This window comes from Vigna unguiculata, chromosome 6, assembly GCF_004118075.2.
Source record: "Vigna unguiculata cultivar IT97K-499-35 chromosome 6, ASM411807v1, whole genome shotgun sequence".
Lineage (NCBI taxonomy): Eukaryota > Viridiplantae > Streptophyta > Magnoliopsida > Fabales > Fabaceae > Vigna > Vigna unguiculata.
Genome location: NC_040284.1, coordinates 27,116,387 through 27,133,729, shown reverse-complemented (window position 1 = coordinate 27,133,729; position 17,343 = coordinate 27,116,387). Strand labels below are relative to the sequence as shown.

The following is a 17,343-nucleotide window of genomic DNA, read 5'->3' as shown; positions in this document are numbered from 1 at the left end:
TAAATTTTTATAATGATGTTAATTATTTAAAATTATAGATAGGTATGAATAAAAATGATATAGATTCTCTTCAAACCTCAATTACAATTGATAAGTGAAGAAAATGTTAAACTAAACTATAATCTTTAAATTATTTTTCTAATGTCAAATATAAAACTAATTTAATAACTATCTCGTGCATTATCTAACTTTTATTTAAAAGGTAACTCACAACATTTTTAGATCGATGTGCCTATTTTCTCAAACCTTTTCTTCTCTTAACCCTTTTAGATTTAATCTATCTTCTCAAATTTAAATTTACAAATTTATAGATTAGAAAACTTTAATTTATCACATTAATAAAATCTATTGTAAATTTTTCTCTGATTTCCCTATTTATTTCATACTATTTTTTCTTAATCCAAGTTTCAGTTTCTATCCTCGTGAGGCAGAAGACGAAGTACATGAGATTCCTGCATAAACGCATGAACAACAAACCTTCTCATGACCCAATCCACTTCCGCGCCCCGCTAAGATCTTCTGGCGTACCGTTCGTGGAATGATACCGCACTCCTTCCTCCGTATGACAAGACCAAAAGGATGGTTGTTCTTGATGTTCTCAATAATGTTTTTTATCCTCAAACTCTTTTTGTTGTTGTGATTTTTGATAATGTGTCGTACTTTAATTGTACATGTGTTATATAGATCATAATTGTTCTTTGTATGGTATTAGGGTTTTTTTCCTATGAAATTAATGAAATTATCATATGCTGATGTATAATTGGATACAAGTGTGAAAAATTCTTATATTGTTAAACTTTATTACATTGGACGGTGTTGTTTATAATGTGCACTAATGGATGGAAATCAGAATCTTGTGGCTTAAAAAAGGACACAAGTATTATGTACTGTTCTTTGTATGATATTAAGGGTTTTTTTCTATAGAATTAATGAGATTATCATGTATGTTGATGTATAATTGGATGCAAGTGTGAAAAATCCTTATATTGTTAGACTTTATCACATTGAGTGAATGGTGTTGTTCATACTGTGCAGGAATTTCCTTATGATTTCTTTTATTATGCTTAAAAAATGGATTGAGTTTGTGTAGACATTTTGGATGATGTTATTGAAATATCTTTTTTTCTATATTTTTTGGTATTTCACTCATTTCATAAAGTATTTTTCCAGGTTTAACAACAACTATCTAATATTTAGGAAATCTTTTTCCTGAACTCATACGTGTTTCAGTAGGTCTTACTGTAACCGGTTTATCTAATCGTGCACCTTCTATCTCGTGTCTCGTCTTTTACGCGCCATCATCATATCATTTCCTCTCTTCCATCCGTCTCCTTTACTAGTTATTTTCTTCTCTCTCCGTCAATCTCCATCCATCATGGAGGTATGTAGCTCTAACTTTCCTAGTTTATACATGCAGAAGATAAATCTGAGTTTATTTTTTTGCCTTGATTAGGTGGATTGGGGTCATTAGGATACAGTCAGTTTCTATATCGTTCATTTGTGTGCTCTAACTTAAAATGTGCTATAACTTAAAAGACAAACTAAATGAGACTTAAAACTTAAATTTCAAAAATGCTTAATTTTAATTTGTATGCTATAATTTTAGCACACGAATATGTTCGAAAATATGTTGGATGGATTTTTTGAAAAAAGTTTAGACTTAACTTCATGCTAATTGACATTTGAAAGATTTTTTTGGTTGTTTTTGACATTTGGAATTAGAAAAGAGGCTAATTAAGTTACACGTAATTTGGACTCACTTTTAATTTGTGGACCATTATCAATTGAAAATCTGGTTGGATGAGTTTTACGAGAAAAGTTTGGGTAATGCAATGAATAACATTGGAAAATAGTAGTTGACTAGTCTTACTCCCGGTCTTGTATACAGCAGTTCAAGCCCTAAGAAAAAACGTAATTGCGTAACGAAGCGTTTATGGTATTACGGTCTATTTTCTCAAATGTAAATTATGTAAATTTTTTATGACTAAATTACTTTAAATGTTTGTCATTGGTTCAGTCTAATTGTATAGAATTGCAACTTGATCATTCTGTTTTACTGCATCATAGTTGAAATTGCTTTATAGTTGCTTGATTAATGTGTTAACTGAATTTGTTTGTGATAGGCTGCTGTTGCGGGTGCCGCCTCTGCCGCAGGTGCCGCCGCAGGTGCCGCCGCAGGTGCCGCCGCAGGTGCCGCCGCAGGTGCCGCTGCGGGTGCTGCCTCTGTCTTGGGTGTTGCCTCTGTCGCTGCCAGAGTCGCCACCGTTGGAGCTGCCGCCGGTGCTACCTCTGTCGTGGATGTTGCCTCTGCCGCGGGTGCCGCCGCAGGTGCTACTGCGGGTGCCGCCGCAGGTGCTACTGCAGGTGCTGCTGCGGGTGCCGCCACGGGTGTTGCCTCTGCCGTGAGTGTTGCCTCTGCGGCGAGTGCTGCCTCTACCATAGGTGCTGCCGCGGGTGCCGCCGCAGGTGCTGCCGCGGGTGCCGCCGCAGGTGCTGCCGCGGGTGCCGCCGCAGGTGCCACTGCGGGTGCTGCCTCTGTCACGGGTGCTGCCTCTGCCACGGATGCTCCTTCTGCAGCCACGGGTGCTGCCTCTGTCGTGCCTGTCGTGCGTGCTACGGGTGCTGCCTCTGTCACGGGTGCTGCCTCTGTCACGGGTGCTCCTTCTGCAGCCACGGGTGCTGCCTCTGTCGTGCCTGTCGTGCGTGCTACGGGTGCTGCCTCTGTCACGGGTGCTCCTTCTGCAGCCACGGGTGCTGCCACGGGTGCTGCCGCGGGTGCCACCGCGTGTGCTGCCGCGGGAGCCGCTGCGGATGCCACTATTGGAGCCGCTGTTGTTCGAGCTGTTGCGGGTGTCGCTGCCGGAGCCGCCGACATTGGAGTTGCAGTGATTTCTTCTGATGATGCCGATGATGTCGTTGACGCAGTTGACGCCGTTAACACCGTCGATATCGTTGGCGCCATCGACGCTGTCGGTGCCGTTGATGCGGATGATGTCGTTGATGCTGCCCTTGGGGGCTTCTCATTAGTATGTATTCAAACATTTTATTTTGTGTGGTTTTTTTACTTAATTTTTTTTACTTTCTTTAATTATGATTTTATAAATGCTTTACTTTTTATGGTGAAAGGCTCATGTTGCTGGTCGTGTTGCTCATGTTGCTGGTCGTGTTGCTCATGGTGTTGTTGTTCGTGGGGTCATAAATGGCACAAACATGGAAGCGAATTCCGTACGAGCACCTCCACCAACATTCTTAATACAGTTAGGGAGAATCTTCTTCAAGAAATGTGTGATGGCATGCATGCAAATGGCGGGGTTGTTAATTAGTTGTCTACTTATGACTCATCGAGGCACGATACTAATCTTCGTTAATTATCTATATGGTGTTATACTCATTCACTGTAATGAGTATATTATTAATGCAAATAGAAATGAAAAAAAAATGCATATGTTTTGTCTCATGGTTGCGTCAGTGTTAGGATACAGACTTGGTGCAACATTGGTCAGTCGGCCAGTTATGTGGTTATTATGGATGGAAGTGCATAGCCTTGTGATAATAATATTTCTGACTATTTATGGCTTAGTAGCGGTAGTGATCATGCTAAGGCTAGAATTGTTTTTCTGGAACTTAGAGGAGATAGATCTAGTGGAGCAAATTAGGAGTGTCATAGTTTTATATGTGTATACTGTGGTAGGCACCTTTGTGTGTCTAGATCGATTCCTAAAGCTGGTTGGTGCTTAGGCAAATTCAGGTAAGAGCAGCCTTTCTCTTATATAGGAATGCACTACTGCCACTTTCTTATGTGAATACCTCCTCAATCTCACTCTTTAGTTGAAGTCTCTATTTCACTTTCAAAAAGCAGTCTACACAAAATATAGAGATACTTTTTCCATTCTGCATAGGACTTTATATTCTCTATGACGTCAACCATAAGTTTGCATTCAGTTTGACCTAGGAAGTAAACTAGGTTTTGCTATTCCTTCTCGAGCTTCTATTACCTTCCATAGAGTTAGGATAGTAAAAAAATTATGACTTGCAGACAGAGACTTATTTAAGAATACTTTTGCAGTTTTTGTATATGGTGAAACATTGCAATTCATGAAGTGTATTTTGTTTCTAAGAATACTTTTGAAATGTTTATCTCTGTTTATTTTATTTTAATATCAAACAGAAGTGAAATAAAAATAATTATTACTTTTATAAGTCAATTTTGTGATAATGTATTAGATTTAAATTTATTTTTTAATACGATATTTTAATATCAATAATGATGTATAAATGGAAATCTCATGTCAAACAGAAATGAAATAAAAATAATTATTATTTTTATAAGTCAATTTTGTGATAATGTATTAGATTTAAATTTATTTTATAATATGATATAAAATTTATCTAAGATTTATTAAATTTATTATATTATATTTCAAACATGTTGACTTGTAATTTACATATTAACAATTATCTTCAACTATCAACACTTTTTTTATTTTTTTTAATATGAATTATAAATTTATTTATTATATTTTGATAGAAACTTATAACACTTGAATTAGTATGTTAATTCCGGCTTTTTTGTAAAAAGGGATCACTTTGACCAAGAATTTGTAAAAATGGGTCTGTTGAATTTTTTTTTTTAAATAGGATCAAGTCGTCATGGTGGAGGACGACATTAAAGATGAAGTCGTCCTCCACCGTGCCGGTTTCTTTTTTTTTTTTTCAAAAAGCGAAACCGTGCTCTCAGAAGCCGGTTTCTATATATTTTGAAAGTGAAGTCGTCCTTGGGTCTGACGACTTCACTTTTTGGTTTTTTTTTTTACACATTCAGCTTTATATATATATATATATATATATATATATATATATATATATTTAATTATATATTATTTAGTTTTTTTTTAAATATTTGTTTACAATAGAGAAATAAAGTGACATCCTCAATGGCGATTTTTTCACCAGTTTCTTCTGATTTGGTCAAAACGTTCTCTACTTCTTCATTTGATTTTACAAATTTAGTATTTTATTAAATGATACTTGATAGTTAGTAGACTAACTAAACCACAAATAAAATAAACATTAACAAATTAAATATTTAAATATAATTATCGAAGGATTTTTTAATATTTTTTTAATTTGTATCATTTTATCTTCTTAATTTTGTATTACGATTTAACGATTAAGTATTTTAGAATTTTTTTAAAACTATTTTTCATATTTTTACTTAAACAAATATTTAAAAAAAACTAAATAATATATAATTAAAAATATACATATATATAAAGCTGAATGTGTAAAAAAAAAAAAAAACCAAAAAGTGAAGTCGTCAGGACCAAGGACGACTTCACTTTTTAAATATAGAAACCGGCTTTTGAGAGCACGGTTTCTCTTTTTGAAAAAAAAAAAAGAAACCGGCACAGTGGAGGACGACTTCACCTTTAATGTCGTCCTCCATCACGACGACTTGACCCTATTTTGCAAAAAAAAAATTCAAACGATCCTTTTTTACAAATTCTTTGTCAAAGTGACCCCTTTTTACAAAAAAGCCGTTAATTCCACTTCCACAAGCTAAGTTCATCGTACTATAAGCAATATTTTTTGCTTTTTTTGCTTTTGTACACAATTTGCAGTTGCATAGAATACAGAAGTTCATGAGTCACTTCTTAAAACTTAATGAGTTTCACTCTATTACTTAAAAGTTAAAATGCTACTAAAACAAATTTGGTGATATTCCTTTATTTGTGCACATGTTTAGTTCTTTTAAATGTGCAAAGCAAGTAACAACATTGCTCTATAATGTACCCATTTTTCTCCAATCACCTTTCTTCTTCTGTGGTCAATAATAATACCTATGAACTTCTTAATTGCGAAATGAGGTTATCATATCACATGACTTTTGCAGTAATGTGAATTTCTTAACGTGTGAACTATCTTTGTGTATTCATTATACACTATTTTGAAAGGTAAAAAAGGAAGTGAATGATGAAAAAATTTAGATGATAAATTATTGAACTTATTGTTTCCAAATTGAGGAGATTTATTAATCTGAATCTGTTTGAATGCATGAAAAAAAAATCATCAGTTTATGTTAGAAAATAATTACTCAAATAATACTAATAATAATAAAAATATGAAATAATATAATAATAATTATTAGAACAATAATAATAATAACATGTATCTGAATCAAAGAATATTAATCAGAGATATAATACTATTAATAATAAATAATGGATAAAAAATAAATGTGGTAAGGAGTAGAAATAGTCTGGGTTGAGGCAAGCATAGTGTTATCCTTAGAAGAAAACGCCCCTATTATACAGGGCTAAAAACAACCAGTCAAATCGATCGAGTACAACAAATGATCTCTGAACCTTATGAACACCAATGTCTTAAAAATAATATAGAGAAAAAAAGAAGAACACTTCGGAGAAAACTCTAGTGTTTGTTGTTTCTGTTGTTGTATTTTTTTTCCCATGTACTTAGGTGGTATTTATAGATAGAAAAGGGAGACAAATAAGTAAATTTTAATAAAAAATATAGTCGTTAGCCATAAAAAACATTAACCCATAAATTAAAAGTCTATATAAACACGAGTAACAGTAAGTTTTTTATTTTAATTATTTATTTTTTAAATTATATTAAGATATTTCTAACCGTTCACATCAAAGTTCTCCCTGTACAGATGAAGTCATCAATAGTGTTGTGTCAAATATGTATTTGTTGCTAACATTATAACTTTGTGAAAATCATTGTAGACTCCTTCATGTATCATAGGAAGAAACTATCACAACTACATTTTATTTTTGTATCAAACTAAAGTTAACATCTCATATTACATCATTTTCAATAATAATGATAATCTATTTGATTATTTAACTTACTTTGATTACTTTTTAAAGGATTTACTCCACTTAATTGGGTTTTTTCCCTTTCCAAAATGATATTTATAATAAAAAATGTTCTCTAGTCCTATTGTTTCAACATTAATTAGGTTTTTTTGTTTTTCTTACATTCTAATGTTTTTTAGAAAGGGTGGCAATTCAGGCAAGACTAGTCCGCAAGCCAAAAAAAAATGGAGTAGACTGGGATGTTGAACTTGCTGGCCTGCACAAGCTCGCCCCACATAGGCTCGCAGTCCGCACGGAAAGGCTGGGTGGACTGGTCCATTGGCCTGTTTAAAAAATTAAATATTCTCTTTTTTCAATGCTCACACCATTCATCGTATTGTTTCTGTAAGTTCCTTTTATTATTACTATTATTATTATTATTATTATTATTATTACTATTATTATTATTATTATTATTATGTATAATCAATTGTATATAAAATAATGATTTTAGTTCTCAAATATGAAATATCTTTTTATACATTTTTAGGTTAATAAATTTGTACATGTTGTAAGATGACATGTTACTATTGTACATTAGCTATAATTTTCCTGTCATTGTTTCTTGTTCTTATCTTTGATTAATTAGACTAATTGAAATTAATTCGATAGGAAATGAATATCAATAATTATGAGAAATAAAATTTTTTATTTTCCTCATCACAAACACATGCCAACCTGCATTACTGGTAAAGAAAATAAATCCGCTTTTTGGCCCATCTCGTACTTAATGTGCAAAACAGATCGGACTAGTCCGCTTTGTCATTTTTTTTAGGGACAGAAAAGGAAAATGAGATCTCTTCTGAAAAAAAAATCTCAAGAATAAATAATTTAAAAGCTTTGGTTTATTTGGACATTCCACCTACATATATTAAAGTTTAAGAAAAAGAATTAGGATTTTTTTTAATCATATTAAGTTTTCATCTATTACTCTTTCTGTTTTTGTTTGTAATCTCACGATCTACATCTAAATCTTCATTTGGGGTTTAATGAATTTCAATTTACTTTATGAATATCTAATTCGAGTTAATTGTGGACTTTTGATTTCTTTCTTTTTTGTGTGTGGTATCTATAGACTTATTTTTCACTAAGATTTTGACCTATCAATACCGAATTCAGCCACTGGTTTATATTATTATGATTTCTTATAGTTTTGGATGGTAGGATTATTGTTACCATTTTCAGGATAATTTGCATTTTTGTTTGATTTGTGAAACTTTGATCTCTTTTCCACTTTCTAGCAGAAATTGGTGGCAACAACCAAATGAGACTATTGAAGGCACACCCTATTGATGGACATTCGGGGAACATTGTGGCACTCCCTATTGAAGGCTACAACTGCACTATTCTACCAAAACCAATACAAATGATTCAAACCAACACCTTTATTAGCTTCTCCATGGAAGATCTAAGCATATTCAAGGAGTTTGTGCAAATTCAAACCAATACAAGTTATTTTCATGATTATAAAATAAATAAGTAGAAATCAGCTTTTAATTTTTTAAGATATCTAAAACAATGTTTTACATTATATTTATTACATTACTCATATTTTTCAATCTATTGCAAAACAGTGTCAATGTTCCAAACTATGCAGCTATACATGCAGCAGAGCGAATCATAATATTCACTTTCAAAGTACAATTTCCGATCAATCCAACACAACTGCAATTTTTATGTGAGCATTTAATTTTCATTTCTCTTATTTTTTTTCACTAAGATACACAGCACATGCCTCATTAGAGTTCATTAACCTTTATTGAAGCAAATATTTGCAAACAACATCAGACAAATTGCACTGTCTCTATGATCACTTGCAGCCAGCAGCTGCAAATCCAATCTTGGAATTGGCAACATCATAAGCCACCTTAAATGTCTGTTGTTGATAATTCCCAATAATGGAAATGGGGTTTGGAGTACCAGCAAGAGCCAAACAAGTAAGACCCTTCTCAATTTCTATAAGGGAGTTATGAGCTTCAAGTGCTAAACCAGCACCCCCACGAAAAATCAACTGAATCAAAGGCACTGTTGACATTTCTTTCACACTCCCCTTGAAGCAAGTATCCAATATGGAATACCCTGGAGCCTGTGCATATTTTTTGGACATGATTGTCACAAAAGATTGTTGCAATGCATTGTAAACAGCTTCAGGTAGCCTTGTAATTACTGTGCCAGAGTCTATGATAGTAGGCACATTGTAGCTTGAGGCAGAAACTTGAATTGGCTTTCCAGCCACAGTAATAGTTGTCAAACCAAGAAAGTACAAGCTTGGAATCTTTGGATTCTTCAACAAGGGAGTGAACTTGTATGGTGAGGATGTCAATGATGAGGCTCCAATGGACAAGAAACCTGATAGGGAAGAGTTAGGTTGAGAAAAAGATGTGGGGAGGCAATAGGAGAAGGCATTGCCATATTTTTGGGACAATTGTGAAAGCATGGAGAGTTTGTCATTGGCTAGGCCTATAATACCAGCAGCCCTTCCAAACAACCCTTGATTGTCCTGGCCACAGCCATATACAAAACCTGATGAACCCTCTGAAGGGGATAAAGTTAGCAAATCTTGACTCAAATAGCCAATTGAGAAAGAACTGTCACCATAGCTTGCTTTGTACACACAAGCCCCAGTTGCATTTGAGCAACTTGGAGGATTCAGAGTGGAGGCCTTGAGAGAAGAACACTGAGGGGAAGAGCATGGAAATCTTTTGTAGGTCTTGGAAGTGGAAGGAGTGAACACAGGGTCAACTTGTTCATGACAGTAAATGAGACAAGGCTGACACTGGAGCCAGGAGAGGGAACTACCAGTGTCAACAATCATGCTAAAATACTTAGCAGGGGTCCCAAGTCCTATTTTCACATAGTAATTGCCTGAACCAATTGATAAACCTGATTTCAGTGGTGTGGTCAAAAGGTTAGGTCCCTTGAATTTATCAGAAGAGGCAGAATTTCTGACACCATCCTTGTTTGCTAGTGCTGAATGAAGAGATCTGACACGCTCCTCGTCCTTTTTGATCATGTCAGAGAATGAAAATGGTGATGTGGAAGTTTGAGAGGATTCAAGACCTTTCACATGGTACAGTTTAAGCTGCATGCCCTCTTTCTTCTGCCTTGGATCCTTATCTGAAAATTGAACTTTTGTAAGGTTAATATGAATATGTACCTGCACAAACTCATCATTTCATTATAATACTGAAAACGAAACTCAAGATTGTTTCTTTTTGTAGATACCACAGGTAAACTAAAACAAAATTCTCTATACAGAAAAGGAAACTTGACAGCAGTAACACAATCTAACTCAAGAACTGGTTAACAAGCCACTGAAATTCATGCCTTGAACTTCCACAACAGAGGATGATGCTGTGGCAAGATGTGCAGAGAAAACCAGAAACCAAAATATGGCCATCTTGTACACCTCACTTGGCAGCTTCTGCAACATTGGTTTTGTAATAGCTTTAATTCTTGCCTTAACAGATATATGGTATATTTATACTATACATCTACTTGTAGTAGCCAAACCGACACTTTTCCTACAAGAAAAATGAAGGGGGTGATGCTCTATTTCTTACAGATATGTTTTTATAATAAAAATGTTGAATGAAAAAATAAAACATTTAATGTCAAAGGAAAATGAAAGTGTTTGATATTTTACCATAGAAAGAAAGTCTGAGAAGTAATAGAAAGATGTTATACGAGGATTTGGAATCACTCAAAAATAAATAGCTGGCTGGCAGAAGTTCAAAGGAGTTTCCTTCAGTATCTGCATAGTGAATGCCTTAAATGTTCTCCAACCCAAAGAGCTCACAGCTCGTGAATTTCAATGGAGTAACTACAAACATGGTCCACTATGACCCTATGGTATTAATATTATTCTTCATGATAGACTAAAGTTGTTACAACAGTATCTTAAATACCGAGCACCTACATACCCTTTTTCAATAATAACAGTGTTAATATCATTAATCACATAACTTCAACCAACCAAAAGTGAAGAGAAGAGGAAGAAAAATAACCATGCTTGCTGAAGATAAATTTTTGATAGTGAAACTCTAACTTTACTAGCTTAATGAAATAATAAAGAAAATACCAGAGTTCAGGTTTTCTGGTGAATTCTTCGGTGTATTTTGAATATACACATGCGAAGATATTTGTTAACTTTTAACTGCATAGAATGTTACTGTGCAAATGCCTCATACCATGATGAGATATTTTAGTTACCAAAGTGTTTGTCGGCAGAAATTCATTAATGGTAAGTGTAATCATAATTAGGTGTTGATGAGAGTTCCAATGAGTGTAGGAGTTGACATGACATGATGATTTGGCCTTCATTTAAAGCCTTATTACTTGGAAAAAACTGATGAAAGAGACATGAAACTGTAATCTGTACCACATTATTAATTAAGGAGGAAACGTTGCACAGTGAAGAGTGCAGAGCCATATGATATCAGTTTATATCAGTAGCTAGTAGCTGCTTGCTACATTAAGAACAAAAGTACTCTTTTTGTTGTAAACCAGAAATCTGGGTTTTTTTTTGCCTTGATTATGTGCATTGGGGCCATTAGGGTACAGCATTGAAAGAAATTTTGTTGGATTCAAATAGGACCATTAGTTAAAATGAAAACAGTTTTGAGACTATGTTGATTGATCCAGGTATTTGATGTAGAATAGGGAAGTGTTTTTTTTGGGATAAAAAATTGAATGCATGAAAGTTAGTTGAATCAAATTAAATTTTGTAGCTCAGATCCACTTGAAAATAATTTATTTACTTTAAAAATCATAAGATAATGGATGATTTAAAGTTGTATTGAGTAGCTATTGTAAGAGATTACAATTAAAATATGACAATGATACTAATTGACATTTGAAAAAAGTTTTCTTTTGAGGTTATTGACATTTGAAATTGGAAAGACAATTTAAATGAGACTTAAATTTAAAAGATGTTTAATTTTAATTTGTGTGTTATAATTTTAGCACACGAATATGTTAAAAATATGTTGGATGGATTTTTTGAAAAAAGTTTAGATTTAATTTCATGCTAATTGACATTTGAAAGATTTGTTTGGTTGTTTTTGACATTTGGAATTAGAAAAGAGACTAATTAAGTTACACGTAATTTGGAAAATGCTCAATTTTAATTTGTGGACCATCATCAATTGAAAATCTGGTTGGATGAGTTTTACGAGAAAAGTTTGGATAGTGCAGTGAATAACATTGGAAAAAATTGTAAATTATGTAAATTTTTTATGAGTAAAATACTTTAAACGTGGATTGTGAAATCGTAATACATTTGGTGTGTAAAAAAACATTTTTCATAAATATATTAAGCTTGGATGAAATAAAATATTTACTAAGATTATATTTTATATAATGTAAAAAATGATTAATTTTAAGTTTTTAATAAGTTTATGAATTTTTAATTATCTTATATTAATTTTTAATTTTTTGTTAAGAAATATGAAATTTTATGATTAATATAAAATAATATTGACATTGTTTTATAATAATCATAAAATTTTACATTTGATAATATATGATTATAAGGAAGTGAGATCAAAATTATATCATCTAGTTAACAAAATAAATTAAATACGAAAAACTCAATTGAAAAATATAAAAATTTAAGTACTCAATAAATAGAAAAACAGTTTAATAAAGATTCGACCGAAAATATAAAAAAGTTATAAAGAATTCAAAACTTAATTAAACATAAAATATAATCTAACAGAAATGCAGAATTAAAAATAAATTATTCAAAATATTATAATGAAATTAAAGATTTAATATCATTTCTGATCTAAGTATTGGTCGGAATTATTTAATATAGTTCTTCAATTTATTTGGAGTCAATGCATATAGAAAGTAATAATATGGCAGTGTTTTTCGATGTGATTGAGTTATACAAACATGATATCAACCCTTAACATCAACCCTTCCATGTTATATGTGATTTACACATTCACATCATTTAGAGAGTGACAATGAGAAAATATAAATAACATCAACTATTCACTTTCACATGTCATTTACAACATTATAGTGTTGTTAACACCAATTTAAAGCAAATAACTCTATTAACTCCTTTTATCCAATATGCAGCCTATATGAAAAAAAAAAGTGAAATAAAAGTAGTACTAAACCTAAAATTAAATCAATAAGTTATTTGGAATGGAAGCATATTGAAAGTCTGTCTTTTAAATTTAGTTAAGTTTTTAAAGTATAAATTGAAAACTTATTTTGAACTTAATAATTGATATAATTTGTTTATATAATGTCTCGAATATATCATAATTAATGAGAATAATAATAAAATTATAGTACGCGTAACATACCTTTAAATATTTCCAATCACCAAATGAATATCTTAAATCACAGGGGAAACATTAGATACTTGGAATCATGAAAGAGTGAACTATGAATTCTTCATTGAAATTAAACAGGTTTTCACATATTATACAGCAAAGGAATCAAGAAAGAAAAGCACATGCGGGAGATGAGTAACATTGTGAAGAATTCATCGCCGAAATGCATTGCCTTCACCACCGGACCTTCCTTGAGAATAATAAGTCCGACGACGAACACTCTCAGCTATTGATGCACTTCCCCCTTCCCCTGCACCATACACACTTTTCTGAGTACTGTCCAAGAAATTCTTGCCGCCAGCGTTATTATTCTGGACTACTTCACGTGCATCAGACTCCTCCGCCTTCTTTATACGTTTCCATCTCTGCTCTTCATGCACTTCGGCAGCCAATTGCATCTGCTTAAGTTTGGCAGCTCGCTCTTCCTCTGAAAGCTTAGGAGCCACGTTTCTGCGTTTGTATCCACGTTCATGTGAAGAACCTGAATATCTATTGGAGCTTGTTTCAGAAAATCGCCCACCTCCGCTTTTAGGACCATCTATATTCGACTTATCTTCTGAACCATATCTTTCTGACTTAGACCTATTATAATTCCTGTCACCACCGTCTTCTTTGTAATCTTTGTCATTTCTTTGTCTCTGTTGGTGACTGGGTGATCTTTCTCTGTATTTTCTATCTTCATACTGATTCCTCCTTCTCTTTTCTCCATCACTTTCATACCCTGGATTTGATTGAGCGTCATGGACACTCCTTTCTGACTTGGACCTGCCATAATTTCTGTCATTAGCTCCTTCTTCGTAGTCTTTGCCCTTTCTCTGTCTCTGTTGGTGGCTGGGTGATCTTTCCCTGTATTTTTTGTCTTCGTAGTGATCCTTCCTTCTATTTTCTCTTTCACCTGAATCGTACCCTGAATCAGATTGACTCTTATTATGCTTCTTGTCAATATCTCCATTATCAGTCTTTCTTTTCCTCCCTTCAGTAGGTTCATCTTCTGAATCAGACTGTTTTCTATGCTTTGATTTACTAGAACGATGCTTCTTCCTCTTTTCCTTTTTATGTGCTTTTTCTTTGTGATCACTTCCTTCGATCTAACAACAATACCAGGCATTATTAAGACAAGCCCTAAATTAGACACAACATTAAACAAAAGGTCTTACTGAAGGTAAACCATAACAATTGTTTTCATCATCCTACCATGTCAATGCAATTTAAAGATTCTTCAAAATCTAAATGTAATCAGCTAATCACAGAAGAAGAAAAAATAAAAGGCCTACATCAGTTAGCCGAAAGCAGTGCAATTCTTAAAATTCATAGAATTATACACCATATCAAACACAAGCAAAAGTCACTACGAAAGAGCAGCAGCCTCAAGTTGCATGGCCACTTACGTAGCTGCTATGGACACAGGTTTGCACACAAGGGTGAAAGTAATCCATTATTCACAGTCCAATCAATCCATCTATATTAAATCTAATCCCAAAAATTGGGCCAGGGGGGGAGGAGGGGGTTGCATAAGGATTACATGGATTATTGTAACTAATGGATGGTTAATAAGCAATTCTTTTTCCCCTAAAACAAAGGATTATTAAATTATTGAAAATGGATCAAGTGATTCTTCTTCCTATTGCTACTGAAAGTTCATTACTATGCGATCCACACTAGGTGTGAGAGGAACTTCTAAAATTAACATACGTTTAATAGTGTTTAGCTGGATGTGAGTGGATTTTTAATTAAGATATCCTTCTAGTGTTTTGTTAGAAGTTCAGAGTACATGGCAGGGAAAACTACGAGGCCATAATCTCTCCCTGCAACTTATGCCTCCCCCTCTCCTCAGTTCCTTTGAAACAAACAGTTTCTAAAACAGGAATAGCGCATCTTAAGCATATGCATAACCGGCATTAAAGGGAAGGATAATCCACACCTGAAGTTGTTAATTCCAGGTAATGACATCTCATTTTAAACAAAACAGAAAAAAAAAAAGGAATAAAAAGACTTACCGATTTCTTTATCATGGCCATCTTAACAGGGTTGTTTTTTATCTTTGCGAGCGCCTCCTGCTCACGTTGGCGGATCATGAGCAAGGGATCAGAGTGGAGCTTCCTCCAAGCATCATTGGCAGATTGAGGCTTCTCCTCAAACAATGCCCCAGGCACACTTGCCCCCTCCTACAGCAAACAAACCCATTCAATCATAAGTAAACCACTTCACAGCAAACAAAAACCTTAGCTGTTCACAACACACCTTAGAAGCAGAGGAGCTTGGCGCATCCGTCCCATCGGATTTCGGCAACTGTTCAAGTGCCTTGAATCCTTCGGAATTGGAAGATTTCCCGACGGACAATCCCGAATCGTATAAAAATTCCAACCTCTCCTGGTGCCTGCAATCAAACAGGAACCACAAATCAGAAATAAAAAATGAAAACCCTAACGAATCGAAAATTAGGAATTGAATTGAATAGGAAAGAGAAATTACGGAACGAGGCCAGCTTTCTCCTGAAGTTGACGAAACTCGGTGCGCTCTCTCTCCTCCTGCATCTGTTTGCGAAGCTCCTCCAACTTCTTCTGCTCCGCTTCATGCTTCTGTTCAGCCTTCCACACGTTCTCTATGTTCCTCAAACTTCCTGTGTGCCATCCCTTCTTGTTCAAAAATTTCAACGCCATTTCTCTCCCTCACTGTTTCGATTGGATTTTAGAATCAAAGCACAACGTAAAACCCTAAAACGAAACGAAGAAAGGAAAACGAAAAGATGTGGATATCGTATGCGATGGTGATGTACTTTTTTCAGTGCCTACAAATTCACCAAATTATATTATGTGTAATTACAATTAAGAGAGGAGCATTAAACTCAAAATTCAAAATACGTTTAGGCCAAAAAAATCACAAAGATTAACATTGTTTAATATTGTAATACTTTTTTAATAGACTTTTACCGTTGAGAATCATGGGTATTTGAAAGAATTTTATAGATTTACACGAATTTAAAAAAATTTATGTATTTAAAAAAACAAAAATAATCATTAATACTTTATCTTTGGGAAAAATAAAATATTTATTATCTTGTTGTACAAATTAAGAGAATCAAAATGCATTTTAGTAGTGATAATGTTGATATTAGCTATGTTATCCAATATGCAAATAATATTTGATAGATGATCTGTTGTAATTGATATGAATAGATAAATGTTTATGAAGTAAGAGAAATATATATATATATATATATATATATATATATATATATATATTAATAATTAATTATCTTTGACAAAAACTAAATTTGTTAGTAGATTTCAAAATAACTACTATATTATAGTCAATGAAAAATATAATAATAAATACAACATAATGTGTTTATTAAAAGAAGGCTTAAATACATTTTTTGTCCTCATTTTCGTAGTGTTTGTTGCGGATGGTCCTCATTTTGACATAATGTTTAAAATGATCATTTTTATGGAATGTTTAAAATGGTCCTTATTTTCGCAATTCGTGTTTTATTTGGTCATTTACTGTAAGGTCGTTTAAATAATTAACGGAGCATTGTACAGGTGGTACGGTTTGTATTAGGATATGTTTAGTGTACTGTACATATGGCTAATTAACGTTAATTTTCAATTTAGGGAAATTTTGCAATTAGGGAAATTTCTTCATCTTTCTTGAGCTCAGATTTGCAGAGAAAGTAGCTAATACTTGTCATTCATCATTGGATTGCAGTTGCGCTCTTCATTTCAATTTTTTAGTTAATCATCATTAACGAGGTAAGTGGGAAATAGTGATGTTAACAATTAAAGAGTTAAATATTGATTCTTACATTATCTTATTGATATACCTCCAAAGTATCTCTACTGTACAAATACCTGATTTCTGTACAAATACCTGGTTTTTGTACAAATACCTGATTTCTGTACAAATACCTGGTTTTTGTACAAATACCTGATATCAATATTGACGCTATTAGTCATGCAGGTTCTGGTCCAATTCTAAATTTAGTGGTCGAGCCATATGCGACACAATTGTCAACAATATGAGTGAAGCTTTTAATAGTGTCATAGTGGATGCAAGAGGCAAACCTGTAATCACGATGCTCCATAAAATCAGAGTTTATGTAATGGAAA

The 17,343-nt window shown here is 33.3% G+C and overlaps 3 protein-coding genes across 3 annotated transcripts; 1 reads left to right on the top strand and 2 right to left on the bottom strand.

Annotated features, from left to right (window-relative positions):
• Positions 1-1,375: 1,375 nt before the first annotated feature.
• LOC114188571 (fibroin heavy chain-like) lies at positions 1,376-4,035 on the top strand. Its single transcript, XM_028077143.1, has 3 exons — positions 1,376-1,381; positions 2,124-3,026; positions 3,127-4,035. Exons 1-3 carry the CDS (start codon positions 1,376-1,378, stop codon positions 3,736-3,738), a joined length of 1,521 nt encoding a protein of 506 aa, XP_027932944.1. The 3' UTR covers positions 3,739-4,035.
• Positions 4,036-8,463: 4,428 nt separating this feature from the next.
• On the bottom strand, positions 8,464-10,648 carry LOC114187089 (aspartyl protease family protein At5g10770-like). Its single transcript, XM_028075218.1, has 3 exons — positions 10,528-10,648; positions 10,209-10,405; positions 8,464-9,998 (listed from the first exon to the last, which is right to left on the bottom strand). Exons 2-3 carry the CDS (start codon positions 10,312-10,314, stop codon positions 8,692-8,694), a joined length of 1,413 nt encoding a protein of 470 aa, XP_027931019.1. The 5' UTR covers positions 10,315-10,405; positions 10,528-10,648; the 3' UTR covers positions 8,464-8,691.
• A 2,615-nt stretch (positions 10,649-13,263) lies between these two features.
• On the bottom strand, positions 13,264-16,023 carry LOC114188849 (pre-mRNA-splicing factor CWC25 homolog). The gene is made up of 4 exons (XM_028077507.1): positions 15,707-16,023; positions 15,476-15,611; positions 15,232-15,399; positions 13,264-14,322 (listed from the first exon to the last, which is right to left on the bottom strand). Exons 1-4 carry the CDS (start codon positions 15,892-15,894, stop codon positions 13,387-13,389), a joined length of 1,428 nt encoding a protein of 475 aa, XP_027933308.1. The 5' UTR covers positions 15,895-16,023; the 3' UTR covers positions 13,264-13,386.
• Positions 16,024-17,343: the final 1,320 nt, after the last annotated feature.

Bases quoted from the DNA above. Each gene is read 5' to 3' on its own strand.
- LOC114187089 (XM_028075218.1), bottom strand. From the start codon at position 10,314: ATGTTGCAGAAGCTGCCAAGTGAGGTGTACAAGATGGCCATATTTTGG. The intron at 9,999-10,208 runs GCATGAATTTCA...TTCAATTTTCAG, and splicing joins CTCTGTTGTGGAAGTTCAAG to ATAAGGATCCAAGGCAGAAG.
- LOC114188571 (XM_028077143.1), top strand. The intron at 3,027-3,126 runs GTATGTATTCAA...TTATGGTGAAAG, and splicing joins CCCTTGGGGGCTTCTCATTA to GCTCATGTTGCTGGTCGTGT.
- LOC114188849 (XM_028077507.1), bottom strand. From the start codon at position 15,894: ATGGCGTTGAAATTTTTGAACAAGAAGGGATGGCACACAGGAAGTTTG. The intron at 15,612-15,706 runs GTAATTTCTCTT...GTTTGATTGCAG, and splicing joins GAGAAAGCTGGCCTCGTTCC to GCACCAGGAGAGGTTGGAAT. The intron at 14,323-15,231 runs GTAAGTCTTTTT...TATTGTTGTTAG, and splicing joins TGGCCATGATAAAGAAATCG to ATCGAAGGAAGTGATCACAA.